Here is a 26,225-nt window from a genome sequence, read left to right as displayed (position 1 = left end):
ATAAAATGGATGTTCAACTAGTAGTTTCTTAGATGATGGTAGTGAATAAGTAAAATTTGTGTCTGTCCAGAATCTTTTAAATATTATCTCGAGAATTCATTAGAAGTATAGTTCTCAGCCGGCACTAGGATGCAGACATCTGACTTGAGTGTCCACCAATTAGACACATCAACATAAGACAATGATGCAGAAATGAGTTAGATGAGGGGAAAGGGAAGCTACTGGGACTTTATTCTGCCAGTGTCAGCGGCAGCAGTCACAGGGGCTCTGGGGCCCGTGGTGGTGGTGGTTTAAGGTTGTTGCCTGCAGAGGTCTAGTTAGCTGATTTCAGGGAGCCGCTCCCTTGTCCAGCCAGCACTCTTGTGTAGCTCTGGGCTTGGTCTTGGAGGCTCACCTTGTTCTGCTAGCCCTGCCAGGGTCTGTACTTAGTACCTCCCTTCCTACTTAAATCAGCTCAGTCGTTCTCGGAGGCGTGTGGCTCAAAAACACTGGGGTCTCCAGGACCCTTTCGGGGGATCTACAAGATCCCCCTTTCCAGCTACAAACCTGTGTAAGGTCAGCTTTTCTTTTTTTTCTTCATTTCTTAAAATATGTGTGGAAGGGGAAGGTGGAGGTAGTTCATCAAGAGAGAAGAGTATATCTCCACTGGAAAGATTTCTGCTTTTTCTTTTTTTTTGAGAGAGAGAGAGAGAGAGAGAGAGAGATAAATAGAGGCAGGAAGGGAGACAGATGAGAAGCACCAACTCATAGGTGCTCATTTTAGTTGCTCACTGATTGCTTCTCATTTGTGCCTTGAGCAGGGGGCTCAAGTTGAGCCAGTGACTCCTTGCTCAAGACAGTGATGTTTGGGCTCAAGCCAGTTACCCTGGGATAATGTTGATGATTCAGTGTTCAAGCTGGCGATCCCGCACTCAAGCTGGCGATCCTGCACTCAAGCTGGAGGGCCTGTGCTCCAGCTGGATGAACCCATGCTCAAGGCAGTGACCTGTTTCAAACCTGGGTCTTCAGCGTCACAGGTGTCTGCTCTATCCACTGTACCACCATTCATAGTAGCCAGCTCTAGCTTAGAAGTCAGAGGCTGCTTTAGTTCCAAGGGGATACCCACCAAAAGTGCTCTTTTTCTTTTCTTAAGTGGGAAGCAGAGACAGACTTCCACAAGCAACTAAACCAAGATTCACCTGGCAAGCTCCCTACAGGGCAATGCTCTGTCCATTGCTCTGTTGCTTGGCAACTGAGATATTTTAGTGCCTGAGGCAAGGCTATAGAGCCATCCTCAGCACCGGAGGCCAACTTGCTCCAACAGAGCCATGGCTGGGGGAAGGGAAGAGAGAGCAGGGGGAGTGGGAGGGGTGGAGAAGCAGATGGTCACTTCTCCTTGTGCCCTGATTGGGAATTGAACCCAGGACATCCACATACCAGCTTATGCTTTACCACTGAGTCAACTGACCAGGGCCAAAGTACTCTTCTTGAGCCAGGAATGGCTTGAGGAATCTTTATATGTCTAGGAATCTTAATTATATCACTCTGCTTCTCTCTGGTTGATGTCTACGGAGATTGATATATGGAAAGGTCAGAACACATTTGATCACGTATAAATATTTAACTTGATTGATAAATATCTCACACAGTCAGTTTAGATTTAAAAAGCTGACACCAGGTCTCTAGTGTCATAACCCAGAACGTGGTAGCCTCATCACACCTGGGAAGCCTCTGTCGGGTTCTGGGCTGAATCAGAGTCACAGGCAGTCCATCTGGTCTTCTGGCAGTTGTCTTTTGGAACTGTGCTCATGTGCAAATCAAACCCACCAGACTTATGCTGAAATGGCAAGGGCTCTGTTTCCTGTATCACAGAACACACAGAGCCTAGCAGACTATCTGGCACATGGCAGACAATAATCGACACAGATTAAAGAATCAACTGAAAGAATGAACAAACCCATCAGGCACTCTTCACTTTACTTTCCTTCCTAATTAATCAGTCTGTGGTTAACTAATAGCTGACTGCCATTCTTGCACTTATAAAAAGTACTGGCCTGGTGCCTGACCTGTGGTGGCACAGTGGATCAAGCATCAACCTGGAAATGCTGAGGTCGCCGGTTCGAAACCCTGGGCTTGCCTGGTCAAGGCACATATGGGAGTTGATGCTTCCAGCTCCTCCCCCCTTCTCTCTCTCTCTCTCCTCTCTCTCTCTCTCTCTCTGTCTCTCCCTCTCCTCTCTAAAATAAATAAATAAATAAAAATTAAAAAAAAAAAAAAAGTACTGGCCTGTTCTGAAATTACCATTAAAATTGCTGATACGTCTTTAACAGTCACTGTTATAAAGTTTGCTCATTATGAACTATTCTATTCATCCAACAAACATTGTTATTTAATAGAACATGGCTTTAGGCTTCTTTTTACTAGTTTAATAATTGGTAATATTATATTGTGATTTATGGCAGGACACAGCAACTGACATCAAAATAATAAAAAATGGGCCTGACCTGCGGTGGTGCAGTGGATAAAGTGTCGACCTGGAATGCTGAGGTTGCTGATTCAAAACCCCGGGTCAAAGCACATATGGGAATTGATGCTTTCTGCTCCGCCACCGTTTTATCTCTTTCCTTTCTCTGTCTCTCTCTCCTCGCTCTCTAATAAAAAGGGATAAATAAAATCTAAAAAAAAATCTATATCTATCTATATAGATAGATATATATACAAATACATATATATAGATAGATATATAGATATATATACACAAATACATTTTTTGGTAATTATTTATTTATTTATTTATTTGCAGAGACAGAGAGTCAGAGTGAGGGATAGACAGGGACGGACAGACAGACAGAAACGGAGAGATGAGAAGCATCAATCATTAGTTTTTCGTTGCGCATTGCGACATCTTAGTTGTTCATTGACTGCTTTCTCATATGTGCCTTGACCACGAGCCTTCAGCAGACCAAGTAACCCCTTGCTGGAGCCAGCGACCTTGGGTTCAAGCCAGTGAGCTTTTGCTCAAACCAGATGAGCCCGCACTCAAGCTGGCGACCTCGGGGTCTCAAACCTGGGTCCTCAGCATCCCAGTCCAACGCTCTATCCACTGCACCACTGCCTGGTCAGGCAATACATTTTTAAAAAAAGAAAAAATGCTGGCCCTGACCAGTGGATAGGGTGTCATCCAGGAACACAGAGGTTGCCCATTTGATTCTAGAGTGACCAGCTACATCCCAGGGTCGCTGGTTTGAGCCCTGGTCAGGGAATGTATAAGAAGCAGTTAATCAGTAAACAACTGAGTGGAAATAGTGGATGCTTCTCTCTCTCTCAAAAACCAATGGAAAAATAACAAGAAAAAAATGCTGAAGTTCCACCAAAACACCAAATATATGTCAGGTCCATGGCAAGAGCCATGTCCCTAAAGCTCAGCCTATCATTTCCCAGAGGCCCTAAGCAATGTGAAATTAAAGTGTTTAAACTGTAACTACACCAGAAAAAGCCACAAGCTTTGTGTGACTTTCTAAAATCTGTAAATTGTTCTTTTAAACTTACTCATACCAATTTAAGTTTTCTGAGAGATGCTAAAATGGGATTAAACGTGAGAGGAGATTTAGTGGGTAGACTTTTGTGAATTATCAGGGAGGAAGAGGCAGAGTCTAACACCTGAGAAGGAGGGAGGGGAAGACAGGATTAGGATGTAAGTAGACAGCAGCACAATGCTAAGGAATTCTGGGAAGGCTAATGGGCACTCCTCGAACCAACGTCATCCATGAGAGAAGATGCCATCATGTGCATTCATTGTAGCCCTGCCACACTCACTTATCAGCTAGAAACAAGATGAAGGAAGCATGGCCCCGGCAGACCACAGTGGTGGATCCAGTGGGGCAGCAGCTGGGGCTCTCAGCCAACTCTGCTTCCCACAGGTGCAGAGATTTGACAGATTCATTTATATTGCAACCACATCACCTTTTTTAAGCCTCCAGGTTTTTCTGTTAATGTTTGAGGGCCATAAAACCCATAAATGTTGGCCCTGGCTGGGAGCAGTGGATAAAGCATCATCCTGGTGCACCAAGGTCATGGGTTCAATCCCTAGTCAGGGCAATAGAAGAAGTAACCAAGGAGTACACAACTAAATGGAACTAAGTGGAACAACGAGTTGATGCTTCTCTCTCTATATCTCCCCCACCCCTCAAATGAATGGAAAAATTAAAAAATATATACCATAAATGTTTTCATTCCACAAAATTTTACAGTAGATTTCATGCTGTCATGAATCATGTTACTATTAACAAAGATTCTATTATGTTAATACAACACTTTAGTTGTTACATATTTTATATTAGTTTTTGAAGTATGTAAGTTGTGTTTTCTCTGTCACACATCATAATGATTAGTATGGAATCCAAGCAAAACTAGACAATACAAAATAATTTAACATAATAGTTATGAAATGTTAACTTAGTAAAAACTTTCAGGCCCTGGCCAGTGGATAGAGCATTGGCCCAGCATATGGACATCCCAGGTTCAATTCCTGGACAGGGCACACAGGAGAAGCAACCATTTGCTTCTCCCTATCTCCCTCTACCCCTTCTCTCCCTCTTCCCCGCCCACAGCCAGCGGCTCAACTGGTTCGAGTGTGGCCCCAGGTGCTGAGGATGTTTCCCTTGGTCCAAGTGCATCTGCCTCAGGTGCTAACGATAGCTGGGTACTCAAGCATCAGTCCCAGATGGGGGTTACTAGGTGGATCCCAGTAGAAGTGCATGTGGAAGTCTGCCTCATTATCTCCCTCCTCTCACCTAAAATAATAATAATAAAAAAATAACCTTCACTGATTTCAGCTAATTGGAGATTGACTAAATTATAGCATAAATTTATAGGACTGTGGTTATTATTTAGCAGCAGACACAGTAACTGCAATTAGAGAACAAATGCTAAGTGAGAGAATGGTATAAAGACTGACTGAATGAGGCCCTGGTCGGATAGCTCAGCAGTAGAGCATCGGCCCGGTGTGAGGAAGTCCCGGGTTCAATTCCTGGCTAAGGCACACAGGAGAGGCGCCCATCTGCTTCTCCACCCTTCCTCCCTCTCCTTTCTCTCTGTCTCTCTCTTCCCCTCCCGCAGCCAAGGCTCCACTGGAGCAAAGTTGGCCAGGGCACTGAGGATGGCTCCATGGCCTCCACGTGCTAGAATGGCTCCAGTTACAATAGAGCAACACCCCAGATGGGCAGAACATCGCCCCCTGGTGGGCATGCCGGTGGATTCTGGTCAGGCGCATGTGGGAGTCTGTCTCTCTACCTCCCCACTTTTCACTTCAGAAAAAAAGAAGACTGAATGATTAGTCCCAATGACCATACTAGTTTGTTTCAGCGGAGAATATACTTTTTAAAAAGTTTCTTTCTTCATTGTTCACAGTGGCCAGGACATGGAAACAACCAAAAAGCCCATCAATAGATGACTGGATAAAGAAGATGTGGCACATATACACTATGGAATACTACTCAGCCATAAGAAATGATGACATCGGAACATTTACAGCAAAATGGTGGGATCTTGATAACATGATACGAAGCGAAATAAGTAAAAAAACAAACAAACAGGAACTGTATAATTCCATACGTAGGTGGGAGATAATAGTGAAACTAAGAGACATTGATAAGAGTGTGGTGGTTACGGGGGGGAGGGGGGAATGGGGGAGGGAAAGGGGGAGGGGGAGGGGCACAGAGAGAACAAGATAGAGGGTGACAGAGGACAATCTGACTTTGGGTGGTGGGTATGCAACATAATTGAACGACAAGATAACCTGGACTTGTTATCTTTGAATATATGTATCCTGATTTATTGATGTCACCCCATTAAAAAAATAAAATTATATATATAAAAAAAAAAAAAGTTTCTTTCTTTTTTATTTATTCTTTATTTATTTTTTAAGTGAGAGGAGAGGTGATAGTGAGACAGACTCCAACATGCACCCTGACTGGGGTCCACCCTGCAACCCCCGTCTGGGGCAGATGCTTGAATCAACCAAGCTATTTTTAGCACCTGAGGCTGAGTTGTTGAGACCAACTGAGCTATCCTCAGTGCTTGGGGTTGATGCTCCAACCAATCGAGCCCCTAGCTGCGGGAGGGGAAGAGAGAGAGAAGGGAGAGAGGGAAGAGGAGAGAAGCAGATGGTCGCTTCTCTTGTATGTCCTGACCAGGTTTTGAACCTGGGACATTCATATGCCAGACACTCTACTCACTGAGCCAACTGTCCAGAACCAAAACGTTTATTTCTTTTTTATGTTTTATTCAGTGAGAAGAGAGGAGGCAGAGACAGACTCCCACATGCACCCTGACTGGGATCCACCCGGCAAGCCTACTAGGGGGCGATGCTCTGCCCATCTGGGGCATTGTTTCATTGCTCAGCAACTGAGCTCTTCCTTCTTTTTATGTGTGTGTGACAGAGACAGAAAGACAGAGAGAGGGAAAGACAGACAGGAAGGGAGAGAGATGAGAAGCATCAATTCTTCATTGCAGCACCTTAGTTGTTCATTGATTGCTTTCTCATATGTGCCTTAACTGGGGGGCTACAGAGGACCAAGTGACCCCTTGCTCAAGCCAGCGACCTTGGGCCAATCAAGCTCTTCTTAGCCCCTGAGGCGGAGGCCATGAAGTCATCCTTAGCGCCCGGGGCCAGCTTGTTCTAATTGAGCCATGGCTGCAGGAAGTGAAAAGAGAGAGAGAGAGAGAGAGAGAGAATCGAGATGGGTAGAGGTGGAGAAGCAGATGGTGCTTATCCTGTGTGCCCTGACCAGGAATCAAACCCGGGACATCCACATGATAGGCTGAGGCCACTGGCCAGGGCCACGTTTATTTCTTAAACAAGTCTCCCAACAACCTTCTCATTGCACTCATAATTCACATCATACAATTATCGACCTACTGCATTGTCTTCCACAGGCTTTGCAAACCCTTTCTTCCTAACTGAAGTGTAGCCTGAGGGCTGAAGGCCCAATCCCTGTGACTGAGTGAGGCCACAAGACAGCAAAGGATGCTTTAAGGGAGGCCCAACAGTTCCCGTCCTTCCTTCATTCCAGTTCTGTAAACTGGACTTGACTCTTCCTGACCCAGTTAGTTATGCAGAGGCCACAGGAATAGGAGCTATTGAATCATCAAAACTGACTAAGCTGGACCACTCTGGGCCCTGCTTTTCTCTCATTTCCCCTTTGTACCTGAGTTCTATGTTTCACAAACCAATGTATATTTCAGCTTAGTTCACCTACGCAAAAAAATAACACTAATTTTCTAACCAATGACTTTTGAATGTTATATTCATATAAAACAATTTCAATTCAAGTTTTAAAATTTTGGGTTTCTTAATCTTTTCCCCCAGGAAGCCTAGAGACTTGGAAAAATAAATTCATAATTTAAGGATAGCTAACAATTACTGAGAGGTATGTGCTATACACTGCTCCAAGTGATTTACAGGTATTAATTCATTAAATTTTCTCCACTGCCCCATGAGGTGGAACTAGTATTATCTCCAGCTTACACGTAAGGACACTGAAGCACAGAGAAATTAAATAACTTACCCAAGGCCACATAGCTAGTAAGTGGTAGAGCCAGGATTTGTACCCAAGTAATCTGGCTCCAAGTTAAAGACTTTTTGTTGTTACTGTGGCCTTCTCAAATATAATGCACTATTTAATTCACATTTAAAAAGTCAATATTACCTAGCACAAGGCAATACAATCATTAAAATAAAGTTGTTTCTTTTTACACTTGCATTTTATAAGCAACTGATTAACTTAAAATACAACATGATGAAAGTTTACAGTCTAATCATCACTTACAGAGCCCAATACATTTAAATTAAAATTAATGTGCAAATACAGAAATATTTTCCCTTTCCTAATTTATAGCAGCATATTTTCTTCCAAACCCATCATATATACTTTTAAACACATTACAGCAATTAGATAAGTAAAGGATATACAGAAAGAAAATAGTCATAAATAATTCAGATGTATGTATGCAGAAAAAGATACTCAAGTTGAAGAATGTGTATCTTAAAAATCAATACAGCGTCCTTTTCGTTCCCAATCTCCATATCGGGTAGGTTCTGGGCCCCTGGGTCCACCTTTTTCTTTGGTAACAGGATTAATATCATCTGGAAATTCTGAAGGAGGAAGATGGAAACAAAGCAGTCAGTAGAGACGGGAAAAGCATTACGGCCAATTTGAAGACTAGGCTGCAGGGTTACACAGTCGCGAGGCTAGATGCCGCTGACTGGGTGACTGGGAGTCAGGACATGGAGCAGCTCTACTGTACTCACTTGTCAGCGGCTCTTGCTCTACATGGGCATCTTCTGGCGCATCAAAACGACCTTCTGGTAACTTTGGCTTCTTAAGGGGTTGTTTGATAGGCTCGGACTTTCCTCCTTGAGAAGAACTTGTTTTCCTCAAAGAATGGCACAGAAGAGAGGATCCTAAGCAGAGTGGAGAAGTGCAAAAATAGCTGTTGACTTATTCTATTTTTAAAATGTAGTAATTTCACTTAATTAATTTTTAGTTTATATATACATTCACTTTAGTCAAAGGCAAAAAAGTACAAAAGGACACACAGTGAAAATTCTTCAAACTGTCCATCTTATCTTCCAGACAGCCATTCCTCTCCTTGGAGGCCACCAATGTGATCAGTGAGAAAAGAAGAGCTCGGAAATAAGCTAGTTCACCATTATCAAAATACAGAAGCTATCAGACACCGGTTCCCGTCTGCAGCAATGCCCAAAATGCCAGGAATCTGATCCCAATGAGTAACTACTTGGTATGAATTTTTCAATGACAATATTTAGTATTTAAATATCCAGAAGTCACAAGACACTGTATTTAGTATTCTTATAGGTAAATCTTAATAATGGGCCTCTATTCCTGTCAAATAAAAATTTAAGAATGTATCAGGCAGATGTACTTATCAATTTTTTTAATTAATGTTTTAATAAAGCTATGACAATGATCTATAGAATCCAGTTTCCTTCCATCTACATCCTCACCAATATAAAATACTTCATAGTAATTGACTGAGAAAATTCTGTGTCAAAAAAACCTTCTGTACATATTAAAATAAATACACTTATCTATTAAAAAATTTTTTACTTATTTAGCATACAGACTATTTTGTCTTCAAACTCCAATATATAAGGCATATTTTATTTTTCTTATCTCCTCAGGAGAATATTTAAATATATACTAAAAGGTTGAAGAGAAAAAACCTGTAATATCTTTTTTTTTTAATTTTTGCACTGATTGAGAGAGAGCGAGACTGGGGGTGGGAAGAGAGGGAGAGGCAGAGAGAGAGAGAGAAAGAGAGAGAGAATCATCAGCTTATTGTTCCTCTTAGTTGCTCCATTTGGTTGAGTACTTGCTGATTGCTTCTAGCATGAGCCCTGACCAGGGATCAAACCTGTGACCTTGGTGGGCTGTGACACTTTACCCACTGACCCACCCAGCCAGGATTTCATTAATATCGTATAAGACAGCATTTGTTTTCATTCGGAAGTTAAATGGAAAACATACAAATATGAGTTTCTGATTATATTAATATATTTCATATAATAATCTCACCTTGGTTTATTATATTTGACTATTTAGAAAATATACTGAAAATGTTGGGATTATACACTATGTACAACTGAAGGACTTTTAAATCAGTCATGTTATCTGAAATAATAGGATTCATTATAATTTGACCTTATATCCCAATTTAGCAAGTTCATGCTGTCTCCACAATAGAAATTGTTATCATCTGATGTCCAAATATTTATTCGTCAAAAAGTCTATTACAGCCTGACCAGGCGGTGGCGCAGTGGATAGAGAGTTGGACTGGGATGTGGAAGGACCCAGGTTTGAGACCCTGAGGTCGCCAGCCTGAGCACAGGCTCATCTGGCTTGAGCAAAAGCTCACCAGCTTGGACCCAGGGTCGCTGGCTCCAGCAAGGGGTTACTCGGTCTGCTAAAGGCCCGCGGTCAAGGCACATATGAGAAAGCAATCAATGAACAACTAAGAAGTCGCAACACACAATGAAAAACTAATGATTGATGCTTCTCATCCGTCTCTATTCCTGTCTGTCTGTCCCTGTCTATCCCTCTGACTCTCTCTCTCTGTAAAAAAAAAAAAGAAAAAAGAAAAAAGTCTATTACTAATTAGTAAAGCAAGAAAGATTGTTTGCTAAGTCATGATAATTCAATAATTAAATAGATTTACAGGAAGGAGAATCTGATCTGTAACTTTAACAATTACATATCAGATTCTAAATGTGGACAGATTTTATCTACTTTGGCTAATGAGTAGTTTCTGCATTTGGTTACTAATTAAGTATATTTTATTGTACATTAGATAACTCACTACGAAGCCAAAAAAATCAGCCAGTATTTAATAGAGACAAGTAGCCATCCGGTACTGTGTATTCAGGCTCAACTCACACAAAAAAATCAGCACTTCCTGTTTTAGGTTTGGCTGTTGTAATAATTTTTTTTAATTTCTCAAATAAAAGCTTGAAATAATAATCAGTGTAAAAAGTAATTTCACTATGTTCCATATCTATAGAAATTCCTAAGCATCTATAAAAAAAAATCATAAAAATGACATAAAATGCAGCCCCAGACAAAATCTGAGGCTAAAAATTTTACCTCTTAAATGACGCAAATATACTAACTATAATAAAAGTAACACAGATGTTAGGTGCCTACTATGTGCCAGGTACTGTGCTAGCTGCTGAAAAGATTACCTTATTAAAGCCTCACAATAATCTGACGAGGCAAGTATCACTGTATTTTTACAGTAATTCTGCTCCATATAAGCAAAATCACTGAAAAAGTGACATTAGGTAATGTGGTAGAGAGTGATAAATATCCCAAATAGCCCCTTTCCTAGCCATTTAGTTCTGACTCCCATTCACCTCCCTTGCTATTAACCTGAGCACCAGGCCCCTCATTTAGAGATCACAGTTCCCAGCCTCCCCTAAGGGCAAGCAGCCACGTGTCTAACTGGCCACTGGGCTGGGACTAAAAGTGATGTGTGCAAATTTTAGGTTGCTACAATTTTGCAACCAGCTGATTGCCCTGAATTTCTTTCCCATTCCCTTGAGCTGTGATGTGGACATGGAAGTGACCAGGTTTCAACCACACAGAAGAAGACAAAACCTAGGCCAGGGTGATAGTTAAAATATTTAACAACGGATACGATACAGACACTGCCCATCAGAACATATGTCCAATTTACACAGCTTGTAAATAACTAGCAAAACTCTACCAGTGCATAGTGTCTGACTGTTGGTACCACCTTACAAATGGTGGAGCAACAAGACAAAAAGAACGTGGATCCCCGGATGAGCTGTCAAAGCAGAATGGCCCTGCCTGTTCTCACTGGCAGGACTGTTACCACAGCTTGGCCCTTGCCTTAAGTAATCCAATGGAGAAGTAAAAAGCTTGCAAACGAAGGGCACTGAAGTCACACATGGGTTCCAATGCCTGCCATACCACTTATTCGCAATGTGAACCTGAAAATGTTACTGTATTTCACTGAGTCTGTCTTTCCATTTGTAAAATGGGGTATTTCTACCTACCTTGCAGGGAAGTTCAGAGAAATGAAGTAATGTGTAATGTCTACAGTGCACTCCTTTAGTGTATTAATAACTTGCCTACCTGTGGGACACAGAAGTCAATTTGCATGATGGTTTTTGGTTAAGAACAGGAACATGAACGTGAGTGTATCCTGGGCAATGAGGGAAGAGTAGCAGTGCGTGAGTCTGACTGGCCCTTCCGTCTGACCTTGGGCACTTCTGGAGGAACTTTACAGAAAGAAGGAAGAGCTGAAAGAGCACGTTTCTCAAGGGGCTCTGAGACCCTGGAACCACCAAGAGAACTACTTTTGTAGTCAGGTAACAGCGTGACAGAACATGAAAGAAGAGAATTCCCCTCATTTCTGCACAGTCCCAGATAAGACAGGGCACACTGTGCTCCTTGTTACCCGTAGGCTTTACGTCTTTAGAAACAAATCCATGCATAGGGGCCTCGCTGGGGTGAGGGTAGTTAGGCAAGTGCAAGTAGCTTTAAGGGCAGACAGAAGAAAGAAGGGTCAATCAGATGATAAGGATCAGCAGAGAGGTGATGGTGAGCCCCGAGGCCATACCTATGGATTCTGCCGTCAAATAGTAGGTACTAAGCAACAACTATGTTAATGTTAGCATTACAGTTTGGCCACCAGCAGCTTCTGACCACCTTAACTGCTTGAGAAATAGTTGACAAACAGAACAAAATGCATCTTTTTTTTTTTTTTTTTTTTTTTTTTTTTGTATTTTTCTGAAGCTGGAAACGGGGAGAGACAGTCAGACAGACTCCCGCATGTGCCCGACCGGGGCCAAGGAGCCATCCCCAGCGCCTGGGCCATCTTTGCTCCAATGGAGCCTTGGCTGTGGGAGGGGAAGAGAGAGACAGAGAGGAAGGAGGGGGGGGTGGAGAAGCAAATGGGTGCTTCTCCTATGTGCCCTGGCCGGGAATCAAACCCGGGTCCCCCGCACACCAGGCCGACGCTCTACCGCTGAGCCAACCGGCCAGGGCCAAAATGCATCTTTTGATAAGAAAATCACCCATATAAAATCCATGTCGTCTTCAAGGGGTGGTTAGGCCATATTCAAAGCCAATTTAGAATTGTGTTTACAAGTACATTACAGGTCAGAAGATGACCTACTAATAGCAGAAATAACAAAAGCAAAGAAAAAGGAGTTAATTATCATTAAAAAACAACAACAAAAATTGAGAACTTTTTAGAATTTCTGTTTCTGGAAACTTGATGAATTAGGGATGCTAGCCCATATAGCCATAAAATACCTACAAAAAAGTCAAAAAGTAAAATAAAAAAACACTTCTGAATCAGAGGAATAACCTTTAGGAAAGTAAATAATAGAATAAAAAACGTACTCTAGTGAGGTAAACAGCCTTAAACTGGTACATATTCTCTGTCTTTTCTCACCTAGAGCTTGGGGCATAGAGCTGTCAGGACAGCAGGGAGAGGACTCCTGAGCCTGAGCGAAACAGAAAGCCTGTGAGAGGCCAGGACGCAGGGAGCCTAGAGCTGAGAAGGAACACGAGCCGGGTTTAAAGATGTACACATAAACAGCCTGCGCTATCTTGAGAAAATGCAGATCCTGAGTAGGTTGGGTCGGAAAACCTGAGATTTTGCATTTTAACAAGCTCCCAAGTGATGTTCATACTGCTGGTCCAAAAACCAAAGAACTAGAACATTTCCACTTAACAAAGGAAAAATGTCCACTCAATCTTAATGCGGAGTGGAGATACAAAGAACCCTCTCTGATATTTTGAAGCCACTGGCTGACCACACCCGTGTTTATGCCTGATTACATACTGTCTGCATGGTCCAAAAATGCCCAAGAGAAGGATCTAACTGTAAAGTGGACTCAGGTCTAAAGGTGAAGTGCTTCCAGACAGATGGAAAAAGCAGAGGCAAATCCTCTGAGGAGAACTACTTTCTCAATCCATTTTCTTATGAAAGTCTCACAGAATTCCAGCAAAACATTCAAGGTAACCAGTCATCATAAGCAAGAGTCAGCAGAAATAACAGAGCAGGACAAGACCATGAAGATTTTATATACTGAAATACTGGAAACCAGAATATAAGATAACTACTTAATGTGTTTAAGGAAATAAAAAAAGGAGCCATAAAAGGAGAAATAGGAGACTATGAAAAATGAGTATGCCAACTTTCTAAAAATACAGAATGTAGAAATATAACAAATGAAATTTAAAGTTCAGTAAAAGGGTTAAATAGCAGAACAGATGCAGTTGAAAAGAGAATTTATGATCTGGAATACAGTTTTGAAGAGAGCATACAGAAAAAAAGCATAGAGAAAAAAAGCATAAAGACAAAGAGAAGAAAGAGAAGTTAAATTATGTGGAGGATAAAACGAGATGGTCTAACAAAGTCTGTTTAATTATAATTCCAGAAGGAGATAATGAAAAGACCAGAAGAGGCTCAACAAACAGGAATCTTCCAATGTAGAAAGCACAAGGAACAGCAAGTGAAACGACAGCAACAAAAAACCCCACATCTACACACACAGTAAATTAATAACTCAACGTCAAAGAATGGACAATGCCTTTATAACCGGCAGCATATTGTAAAGTTGAACAGCCCTATACCCTATGTTCCAGGAAATCTATTCCTTGCACAAGAGCACCCATAACATACAAGATTGTGTAGCAGCCAAACCTCTGTTTCTAGAATTATCCAAATGTCCATTGAGAAGGAGAATGGAAGGATATACAATATATTTTCACATTTGATCAAATAACTAAATCTCAAACATTAATATGGATCAATCTCAAAATATACTGTTACCTGAAAAAAGTAAAATAAATACAAATGGTATGAAACTATTTCTATAAAGATAAAAACATGCAGTTACAGCCTGACCAGGTGGTACAGTGGACAGAGTGTTCAAAACTGTGAGCTCGTGGGCTTAAGCATGGGATGGTTGCCGGCCTGAGCCTACGGTCACTGGCTTGAGCAAGGGGTCACTAGCTTGGCTGGAGACCCCACTCAAAATACATATGAGAAAGCAGTCAATGAACAACTAAGGTGTTGCAACTATGAGTTGATGCTTCCCATCTCTCTGTCTGTCCCCTCACCCCCAGCAAAACAAACAAACAAACAAACAAACAAAACATGTAGTTACACAATTGCATCAGAACAGGGAGCTGCTCTGCAATGGAAATATTCGAGTTCTTAAATTGGAGAATGCTGTGGCCAGTACTCAGTTGGTTTGGTTACAGTGTTGTCTGGATATGCTAAAGCCGTGGGTTCAATCCCTGGCAGGGCACTTACAAGGATAAACCAATGAATGCATAAATAAGTGGAACAACAAACCATTGTTTCTCTTTCTCTCACTTCCTCTCCGAAACAGAATAAATATATAAAAAAATAAATTGGAGGATGGGTTCACAAATGTGGCTTTGCCTCATAACCTACACGCGTTGTATAATTTTTTGGTGTCAATACTTCATCCTTCAGTTTTCAACACTAGTGAAAAAGAGTTGTTGAATGAACATACAACAAAATTTTAGAGTCATTACCTTGGAGTTTGGATAATGTGGCTTTCACTTTCCCTATTATTCATTTCGGATCATTTAAAATTTTTACAATTAAAAAATAATATGCTTGGGAAGAAATGATTACAGAAGAGAAAACAAACTGAAGAGAAATCTGGGACCCAGGGCTACGGAGGGCAGTAATCTGTTTTTAAATCCACTCAACAGTTCCTCCTCGTTGTCCTAAATTAAGACTATGCTTAGTATACTCTGTAATATATTGAGAAAACTTTCCAACAAAAACGGGTTAAAAATATTGGTTTTTTACAGAAAGCATCCATACTTCCCTCTGTATTAATAACTATTAGCTTTATCTAATTTTTAAACTTATTTGCCTTTGGCCTACTTCTGCACTTTTTCAAATTTTTTTCATACTGTAAACTGCAGAAATCCTTTTGTGTGTGTGTGGGAGAGAGAGAGAAAGACAGAGAGCGGGACAGAAAGACAGTAAGGGAGAGATGAGAAGTATCAATTCTTCCTTGCAGCTCCTTATTTGCTGATCCATTGCTTTCTCATATGTCCTTGCCTGGGGGTAGGGGGGTAATAGCAGACTGAGCGAATGACCCCTTGCTCAAGCCAGCGACCCTGGGTTTCAAGCCAGCGGTCATGGGGTCCTGCCTATGATCCCATGCTCAAGCTAGTGAGCCCCTGCTGAAGCCGGCGAGCTCGGGGTTTGAAACCTATGTTCTCTGTGTTCCAGGCCGACGCTCTATCCACTGCTCTACCGTCTAGTCAGGCTGCATAAATCCTTTTTGGTGTAAATAAATAGGCACACGAATGACTCCCATTCCCAAAGGCGCCGCTTTTCCATTTTTTCCCCCAGGAGCATCGAAGTCTAGCGCGCTCTGCACGTTCCCGCTCAGCCCAGGAGGTTTGCGGCTCGGGCTGCTCAGAGCCATGGCCGGAAGGAAGCAGGTGTCCAGCTGGAAGGGCTTTGGGGATCTTCCAGCTCTAGTCTCACCCCTGAGACCCCGGGCGGTCCAGGCCCGCCCAGGGCCAAGAGGCGTGTGGCGGGCTGCACCGAGAGGCTCGGCGACCCCTGCACCCGCAACCGCCCGCGACACACGCGGCTTCCCCCGCGGGAGGCCCTTCTCGCGGCGCGGGGGACCCCGCCGAGACCTTGGCTCCCGGGCCAGACGCCTTACTTGCGGCTCTCCACGCTGTGGCCGGAGCGCGGCGACCAAGAAACCCGGCGAGCCCGGCTACGGTCATGGCGCCGACTCCAGCAGCTTACGCAGTAGCCCGGGGGAGGGAGGGAGCCCGCGGTGTCCTCCCGGGTTGGCCCTACGGGAGGGGCGGGGCTCTCATAAGGAGGGGCCTGCGTGTCTAGGGGCGGGGCCTCCACGGGAGGGGCGGAGCCTCCGCAGCCCACGCTAGGAATCCGCGCTTTTGGCCCAGCCCCAGGCTGTTGGCTAAGAAGAGCAGGAAGCACCCAGTCTTGTCACGAACTACCCAATTACCCTGAAGTCCGTGTTAACTATACCCCCAATTCACGGCTGAAAGATAAGGGAATAATTTCGTTTATTTCTCTAAATCTGAGACAAAAGTTCTCGTGAAAGAGCTCTTTTATAGTATACCAAGATTGAGCAACTTTTTTACTCCTTTGTGTAATAGGCTTCTTTTCCCTCAGTTCTCTTTTATTTATTTATTTAATTTTTTTTTTTTTTTTTTTACAGAGACGGAGAGAGAGTCAGATAGGGACAGACAGGAGCAGAGAGAGATGAGAAGCATCCATCATCAGTTTTTCATTGCAACACTTTAGTTGTTCATTGATTGCTTTCTCACATGTGCCTTGAGGGGAGGGAGGCTACAGCAGACCAAGTGACCCCGTGCTCGAGCCAGCGACCCTGGGCTCAAGCTGGTGACCCTTGCCCAAACTAGCTGAGCCCACGCTCAAGCTGGCAACATTGGGGTCTCGAACTCGGGTTCTCTGCATCCAAGTCCGACGCTACATCCACTGCGCCACCACCTGGTCAGGCCTCTCTTTATTTTTAAAATCTCTACTTGTTTGGTAAATTAGTCAGTTCTGACCCATTGACCAGAGAACCTGAAAGATGAGTTTCGAATGAAGTGCAGAGCAAGAGGAGGCTCTCCATCTGGTCCAGGCTGCAGTGGAAGGAGGTCTGCCAGCGGACCCCTTAAATTCCAACAGCTCCAATTCATTGGGAGCCTATGTGGCAGATGAGGAGACTTGATATAACCCGTGGAAGTCCTTACAGAATCATAATGGAGGTCTTAGAATTTTGTCTTTTTTTTTTTTTTTAAGAAAACTTCATGGTTAGCTATTGGGTCCTGGTAATGTCTGAGCCAGAGGCATCAGGAGGCTATGCAATCTGAGTTTCTCATCATGAATTGGGAGTTAACTGGTCCTTCTAGATAAGGAGTTCTTTTACTAAGAGGAAGTGGTATATACTGACCAGGGCCACAGCCAAAAAAACAACTACTCTTCATTAGCAGGTAGCTCACACACATGCTTTTGACTCTACGCTCATATCCACCACTTAATGACTTCCTTGGGACCAGTTCACTGAGGAAAAATTTCAAAGCTGGATTACATAGGGCTTTGCTCAATATATTGACCCAGTGGCAAGCTGCTTTGGCATTTAGAGCCCAGTTTAACAGAGGCCCTCAAAGAACAGCAGTGAGGAAAAAAAAAATCCTTCCAGAGTACAGAACTTTATCTTGTACACTTTGCCTGGAAGAAGATAAGACTTGAGATAAAGATCTACATCATTTCATAGGCATGGGTTTAGTCAAAAGGTCAGGGACTGGGAATATAAAGGCTTTGGAATACTTCTGTGGAATAGGACCTCTCAAAATGGCACCAAAACATAATATTTGGATTCCACTGAATGCTCAAAAGCTCTCATTGCCAAAGGGATCATAATCAGAACAAGTTTACTGTTTTGCTGCCTAACATGCCAAAATTTTGTGGCTTAAAACATCTTCTCACAGATCTTGTGCATCAGTGATCCAGGAGCCAGAGTGCCTCTGACTCTAGGTCTTAAATGAGGTTATGGTCAAGCTGTTAGTTTCATATGGAGACACAACTAGGGGAGGATGTGCTTCCAAGCTCACTCACATGATTATGGCAGGATTAGACTTCAGGCCTCCCTCAGTTCCTTGTTATGTGGGCTTCTCCAAAGGTCATCTCACAACATTGCAGCTCTTTTCCACAGAATGAACAACCGAAAGAGAAGGGGGGATTGATCAAGATGAAAGAGTCTTTTCAAAATCTAATCTCAGGAGTAACATCCATCACTTTTGCTCTATTTTATCAGAATAAAATCAGTTCCAGCTCACTCTCAAAGGGAGGGCATTCATTACACAAGGGATGAATACAGGTATACAGGTGGGTGCAGATCATTGAAGGCTAGTGTTAGAGGCTGCTACCACAGTGACCCTCAGGGTAGATATCAGTCCCCTTTCTCCCACCAGTTGTTTGCTCAGTTGCTCACTAACAATGTAGCCCACAGTGGCATGGAGACAGGCATATATTTTTAACATAGCATTTTTCTCTGCTAACACTAACTGGTTAGCATTATTATTTGTAGCCTGGGTGGCAGGTTTGATTACAATGGGGTCCTACTACAATGAAGTACCAACTTGTTCTATAGAAATAGACAATTTTTCTGGGTTTGCATTGCTTTCCTGACTTATGCTTCTTTTATATACTCCATCTGTAGTTACTGAATACCTTATACACCATGCACCTTATATAATGTAGTATTCCATACAACACTGCTTCTTACCAAAGAACTCACTTTCCTGTGAAAGATGTAAAGAAGGGTACTGATGCCTACGGGATTAAACAATCATCACATATCCCATTGGAACAGAAGCAATCAGTCTTATAGAATAATGGACTCTGTTGAAAGTTTACTTTTGAAACCAGGTGAGAAGATACATTTTGGGTTGTTGTCATAAAGGATTTGGTATATGCTCCAGATAAGTTAACAGTATTCAGTGATATCTCTTCTGTTGACAGAATAACAGAGTCCAAAGAGTAGCAGAGGAATTGACATTTTGTTACAACTGACACACTGCCCATATCTTGATATTTTGGGTTCCATTGTGGGAAGAAACAATCTGCCCTTGTCCCTGTATATTACTGCTGAGTATGCCAACTGCAAGGCTAATCTGTCTCCTGATACTGAGCATTTCTGTAGCTAGTCATACAGACATCTAAGCAGGTCAAAGCAACCACGGCATTACCGTTTAACTGCTGCTTCCCTGGTGCAAGATACCAGCTTCTTAGCTGCTTGCTCAAAAACTGCCTGGCCCTCAACCCTGGATTGTTCTCCTGGAATGCAGCCCACCATGTGTACAGGTCTCATCAGGCCCTCTGCATCACTCTGGGTGTTGGGGCTCCAGCAATTGTTTCAAATATGCTGACACTTGGCTACTGTTTTGCTGTAGTAAAACCTTTTGGCTCCTATGTAGGAGTCTCCTATCAGCCTCCATAAAACTGTGGAAAGCAAGCCAGGAAGTAGGATAAAATCTCAAACCCTTCACTGATCTTGCTATATCCATCTCCATGATACCAGGGTCTGTTGGTGTTCCAATTTTTACACCCCAAGTGAGGCACAAGGGGATGATTTCTCTGAAGTGGAAGTTGGAATTGCCACCTGGTCAGCTCACTCCTCTAGGTAAGGAGTTAGAAAAAGTGGTTATGGTGCTAGCTGAAGTAATTGGCCCTGGTGAGCACGGGGGAAAAGGAAGCAGGGAGAGGGGCCCGACCAGAACTTGGCAATCAAATCTCCTGGAATACCTCCTACCAATATTGTACCATGTTGAATTGTAAAATTTAGCAAAGACTGTTACAAACATACAGGCAAAATGACCCAAGCCTCACATCGCTGGGTCACCCACTAGGTACAGCAGTCTGATCAGCTGAGGTGCTTGTTGAAAACAAAGGAAACAAAGTGGCAGTGGTGACAAGTCATAATCATCCAGCCTCACTATGGCAAACTGAGGACTATTAAAAAAAAAACCCCAGAGAACTTTAGGATATAAAACACGTTGCTACTCATATCCTATCCTGAGATTGTTGGTCTGTAACAGGGACCTGAAGTTTGTGTATTTGAACAAATTACCCAAGTAATTCTCACCAGGGAGGCTCACAAAGCACTGCTCCAGCTGTTTTCTTCCTCATTGACTCATGTATGTTTATATGCTTAATATTTTCTCTTTCCCTTCCTATCTTATACTATTATTGTATATACTGGTGGGAGTGGTGGTTAGGTCACAATTTTGTCTATGGGCTGCAAACTAGTGAGACAAGATTACAGAACCAGATGAGAATTGGACATCACTGAGATCCTGGACTTCAAGATGGCAGAGGGTTAATAGTATAGTTAGGATAAAGCATTTTACAATAAATGTATAAATATGGGAAGAACGGTATATGTAGATATTGGAAAAACAGAAAGACTATGGTTGGATAGGTTTTTATATTTGCTGCTGAGTCATCAAATCCATTTCATCTGTTTGGTAAATCTTGGTAGGAGAAATGGTCCCATTTTCTACTGTGGAAACTGAGGTCAGATATACTTGCTGTCTTCGATATCTGACAGCCTAAGTGATAGCACAAGACTAAGCCTGGTCAGTGGACATTCCCACCAGACTTTGAATCTGGAATGAGTGATGCAAATAAGCAGTGTTTGGAATCCAGTTTTCAGAGGCATCAATGCCAGCAGAAACATACACAAACTTCCCACACCTTTTGAGGCTGGAACTTGGCTATGATTTTGGTCATCTAGCTTCCTTTGGTTTCTCCTGCTATGTAAAGCTGTTTCTCCAGCTTTTCCATCAATTCTGAGAGCTGCCTAATATTCTTCCATTGAATCATTTTTTCCTTCAGTTTATAGTAGATATTTTTGTTGTTTTTAATCAAAGATCCTTATTGGTATATACTTTAATATGCTTCATTTACTAAGAGTCAAATATACTACTTCAGATAATCATTTCCCACCCCACACCTGCAATCTGAATTTGGAGGTAAATATACATAGCACATGATAGTTTACTCAGTAAACCAGAAGTCTGTTAGACTTGAAACTGTAACAATGGATATCCTTTTAAAGTTGTATTAAAAACAACAAATAACCAACCAAGAGCTATTTACCCTTAATTATATGATTTTTGAATAAGAATGAATCTTTTGATAAATCTAGAAGATTATTCAAGCACAGAATAAGCATGATATTTCAAATTCAGGGTCAAGGTAAGGGAAGATGAAAAATGTGTGTGGCAAAAATATGTGGTGGATAATGTATATATTTACATTTTCCAGTTACAATGCACTTGATATATTATTGCTTAGTCATTCATTAAATTTTCAAGTACTTTTTAAAAAGTAAAGATTTATGGAAAGCAATCAATGAAATTATTTACTTAATATATGCAAAGATGTAAATTATAAAAATACTTTACAAAGACTATAAGTTATACAATCATGCTGGTCTATAATTAATACAGCCTATCCAATCATAAATAAAACGATATCTCTAGTATTCTGAAAATAAGCAAGTGTTTTAGCTGTTCCTCTAGTCACTTGTTCATTTATTAACAGCAGAGGCAATAACACAGTGCTAAAAATAAACATGCATCAATTATACAATACATACTTACAAAAACCTTGTGTCCAGTCACAACTTCTGAACGCAAACAGACCTTCTACCCACCCTTAGTGTATTATTATATCCACAAGTAAAACAGTAAAGGAAAATAGAGAATTTAATACTATTCAGCACCGTTAATAAAGTCAAAAGCCTTAACATCTCTATATATCAAAAACATTAGCATCTTTTCACCAAACATGTAAAGTTAATTTTGTTCCATTTTGAACAATTTTATTTACATTACTCTTTATTTCAATAAATTTTAACAATATTTAAAAATTATCTAAATTCATAAGTGTTTCATAAATTTCAAAATTATTATGCACATACAAGGAAATCTATGAAAAAATGTTAAAGAAATGTAGTGAGAAAATTCAAGCAGAAATACCAAATTTAACAAAATTCCAATGAAATCAAAGTGGAAGGCATTCAAACATTCAAAAATCTCTGGATGCTGCTAACATGTACATGAAAAGTTCCAGTAATAAAAGTCAATGTGAGAAATAATGCTGAAATCACCAGTAGAAAATATATTTTAATAGGCATGACATTATGTTTAATAGCAATAGTAATAATGACTTTTTATAGAAAACTTTTTATAACATTGTCATATAGGAACTACCTGGTTTGGCAGGTCTAAAGAGTTGATTTCAAAAAATATATTTTAGCAGCCATAATTTTATTTCCAGTTAAAACAGTAAAATGTTAAAAGTAAAATTTATAATTAACTAAATATACCCCAATACTAGAAAATTTAAAATCCCATGCTATCCTGGCAATAATGGCCTCTAGTATGATGTGTCTGATATAAGGATTGTGGAGAGCCAATAATAAACAATCAGACATACACATGGGCTTAAAGTTTCACTGAAATACTTATGTAGCAAAATATATGAAAAAGTAATAGAAAAGTAAAAAGATAAAATTAAAAAAATATTGCACAGCCACATTACCTAGAAAGTAAAGTTGATGTTTAAAAAGCTCTAAACATGGATGATATAAATTATCTATCTTCCATATCAAAAGGTATAAATATTTCTTAGAACTTGTCAGCATTTATAGTTTAATATAATACATTACTTGAATCATTGTTGAATGAGGTAATTGTCAAGTCTCTTAACAATGTTTTATCCTATTGGAAATATTTGAGGGCAGCAACCAGAAAGAATTTCTCTAAAAATATTTCCGAATCAAGAACAGCTATATGTGCAGCTCTGCCGATAAGTGAATCTGCTGTATTTGGCAATGCATTGATGACATTATATCGAACCAAATTACAGTCCTTGCTTTGCAGAACGGGGCGAAGCAAATTGTGAATCATTTCTGAATAGATTTGTCCTATGGAAAAAGAGTAAAAGTAAAATTAGTTCACATGATTTACTTAAAAAAACTGTAGGCCAACTTTTATATAATTTATAAAATTTAGTTATATTATTTTCATTTAAAGTAGAAAAATTATTTTAAAAGGTTTTATTTTTCTTTATAATTTTTGAGACTGTTTTAGAGAAAATATAATTTTATTATTTATCTAGTGAAGCAAAAGTAACAAATTTGTTATTCTTGTCAATTTTTAAAATTTTTGTGTTGACATGGTTTCACACGTCCCACTCAATATAACACGCTCTACACACTGCATTGTGCTGTGCTCTGCCTTGCCCATGCAGTCTCTGTCCACCTCCATTCCCCCTGTGCACCCTCTCCCGGGACTTCCACTCCCCGCTTTCCTTCTGGCTCTTGCCACCCTGCTGTCTGCATATCTGTGTTATGTATATATGATTTTGGCCAATCCTTTCATCTTCTTTGATCCTCTCCTCTCTTCCCCCTCCCCTCCTCTCTTCCCCCTCCCCTTTGACAACTGTCCATCTGTTCCCTGTCACCTTGCCTCTGTTTCTATTTTGTTCCTCAGTTCACTTTGTTCATTAGATTCCACATATAAGTGAGATCATATGATACTTGTCTTTCTCTGCCTGGCTTATTTCACTCAGCATAATAATCTCCAGGTCTATCCATGCTGTTGCAAAAGGTAAGATTTCCTTCTTTTTATGGCTGTGTAGTATCCCATTGTGTGTATGTACCACAGCTTTTTTATCCACGGATGAACACTTGATCTGTTTCCAGATCTTGGCTAGAAACAATGCTGCCATAAACATGGAGGTGTATATCACCTTCTAAATTAGTGTTTTGGGATTCTTAGGATATATTCCTAGAAGTAGAATAGCTGGATCATAATGCAGGTCCATTTTTTATTTTCTGAGGAAACACCATAGTTTTTCACAGCAGCTGCATAAGTCTGCATTCCCACCAGCAGTGCAGGAGGGTTCCTTTTTCTCCACACCCTGGCCAGCACTTGTTGTTTGTTGATTTGTTAATGAGTGCCATTCTGACAGGTTTGAGGTGGTATTTCATTGTGGTTTTAATTTGCACTTTTCAGATGATCAGTGATGCCTACTGGCCTCTGTATGCCTTCTTTGGAAAAGTATCTATCCAGGTCCTTTGCCCATTTTTTAACTGAATTGTTTGTCTTTTTGGTGTTGAGTTTTATAAGTACTTTACAAGTTTGGGTTATTAATCCCTTATCAGATGTACTGGCGAATATGTTCTCTCATAGAGTGAGTATACTTTTACTTTTTTTTTCTTTTACTTTTTTTGTGCTGTTTTTTGCTTTGTAAAGCTTTTTAGTTTATTTTACTTTACTGTGGTAAGGTGCCAAAGAACTGTAAAACTTAGTACTGTACTGGCTACGCCATTTTAAAGAGGAAAAGTCAGGCTTTGAAAGAATAAAGGTTATCTGAAGAACTTCCTTTCCCTTTCAATAGGAGACAATATTTACATATCCTACATTGATTTTAACTCTCCCTCCCTTCCTGGAATCCTGAGAGTAACATATACCTCCAGACAAAGGAATGGGAGGTAGACACTAAAGATTTGTGAATGTCTTTGATATGTAAAACGACATCACTATGTGTTACCTTTTAAGTTTTAATATGTAGAAATGTTTTTTATAGATCCTATAGACGAGGGGTAGTCAACCCTTTTATACCTACCGCCCACTTTTGTATCTCTGTTAGTAGTAAAATTTTCTAACCACCCACCAGTTCCACAGTAATGGTGATTTATAAAGCAGGGAAGTAACTTTACTTTATAAAATTTATAAAGCAGAGTTACAGCAAGTTAAAGCATATAATAATAATTACTTACCAAGTACTTTATGTCGAATTTTTGCTAAGTTTGGCAGAATAAATCTTTATAGAACAACTTATTATAGTTAAATCTATCTTTTTATTTATACTTTGGTTGCTCTGCTACCGCCCACCATGAAAGCTGGAACATCCACTAGTGGGTGGTAGGGACCAGGTTGACTTCCACTGCTATAAACAAATGTTATAAGCTTGTTAATGATTATTGTGTCATGTTTCCCCTTCCTTCCCCCCCCACCCCAACCTCTTTGGAATCAAGTGTATATAACTAGCCTCAGAGCTATATTTGGGACACATGATTTGGGTCAGCTATTCCCTGTGTAAGTCATATGCGGCTGGCTTTTAAATAAGTCTCCTCCTAAAAATTCATCTGTATCCTGCCTTGGTGTCTCTATGTAAACCTGCAGAATTAAGGTACGCTGCTTTACATTACCTTGCCTTCATTTCACTTGCCTGAGTGGCTATATCAGCAAAAAAAATTGCTACGAAAGATGTCTGAAGTTTACTGCCTATGTTTTCCTTCTAGGAATTTTATGGTTTTGCCACTTACATTTAAGTCTTTTATCCATTCTGACTTAATTTTTGTGAATGGTGTAAGTTTGTAGTCTAGTTTCATTTTTTTGCATGTACCTGCCTAATTTTTCCAACATCATTTATTGAAGAGATTGTCTTTACTACATTGTATGCTTTTGGCTCCTTTATCAAATATTAATTGACCATTATAAAAGGTGTGGGTTTATTTCTGGGTTTTCTGTTCTGTTCTATTGATCTGTATTATTCTTGTCAATTTGATATTTTTAATTCAAAGCAATGACTATTACAGAGCATATGGTGTTCAACAGTAAGTCACTTATGACTTGTTAAACAATTATGAAAAGGTAGCTATGCAGATGCATTTTGATAAGAAAAATTTAAAACTCTAGTCTACAGCAAGTTGCCATGGCAGTCAACATTTTCTCACATATTTCCATAATACAGGGGTGGGTAAAAGTAGGTTAATAATAGTAAATAATACAATAGTAAACAAATAAATAAATACCAGAATAAATTCTGTTCTTTGTGTACTCACAACTGTATACCTACTTTTGCCCACTCCTGTATTTTGAGAAGAATGGCAACTTATCATCAGAACAACAATGTGATTTTGGCTCCAAATAACTATGATTTAAATTTCTTTTGTTATTCACAAATAGCAAAAGAATAAGTAAGTAAATTTTTCCTCAGTCACTATGAGCCAAGTGGCGGAACTCCTGTTGCCATCTTGACTAAAAGTGAGATGCAGACAA

General features: G+C 40.6%; 2 protein-coding genes across 11 annotated transcripts in view; both read right to left on the bottom strand.

Annotated features, from left to right (window-relative positions):
• Positions 1-5,860: 5,860 nt before the first annotated feature.
• SDHAF4 (succinate dehydrogenase complex assembly factor 4) lies at positions 5,861-16,402 on the bottom strand. The gene is made up of 3 exons (XM_066253282.1): positions 16,265-16,402; positions 8,291-8,443; positions 5,861-8,134 (listed from the first exon to the last, which is right to left on the bottom strand). Exons 1-3 carry the CDS (start codon positions 16,329-16,331, stop codon positions 8,025-8,027), a joined length of 330 nt encoding a protein of 109 aa, XP_066109379.1. The 5' UTR covers positions 16,332-16,402; the 3' UTR covers positions 5,861-8,024.
• Positions 16,403-21,666: 5,264 nt separating this feature from the next.
• The window catches only part of FAM135A (family with sequence similarity 135 member A), a 110,282-nt gene continuing 105,723 nt past the window's right edge, over positions 21,667-26,225 (bottom strand). For all 10 annotated transcript variants that reach the window (XM_066253221.1, XM_066253213.1, XM_066253247.1 and 7 more), the window contains one exon: positions 21,667-23,080. In XM_066253221.1, the coding sequence (XP_066109318.1) occupies positions 22,875-23,080 (206 nt within the window). In that variant the 3' untranslated portion in view covers positions 21,667-22,874. The remainder of the gene's footprint in view (positions 23,081-26,225) is intronic.

This window comes from Saccopteryx bilineata, chromosome 1, assembly GCF_036850765.1.
Source record: "Saccopteryx bilineata isolate mSacBil1 chromosome 1, mSacBil1_pri_phased_curated, whole genome shotgun sequence".
Classification (NCBI taxonomy): domain Eukaryota; kingdom Metazoa; phylum Chordata; class Mammalia; order Chiroptera; family Emballonuridae; genus Saccopteryx; species Saccopteryx bilineata.
The sequence above is the reverse complement of the archived record's forward strand: the minus strand, read 5'-3'. Positions and strand labels throughout refer to the sequence as shown.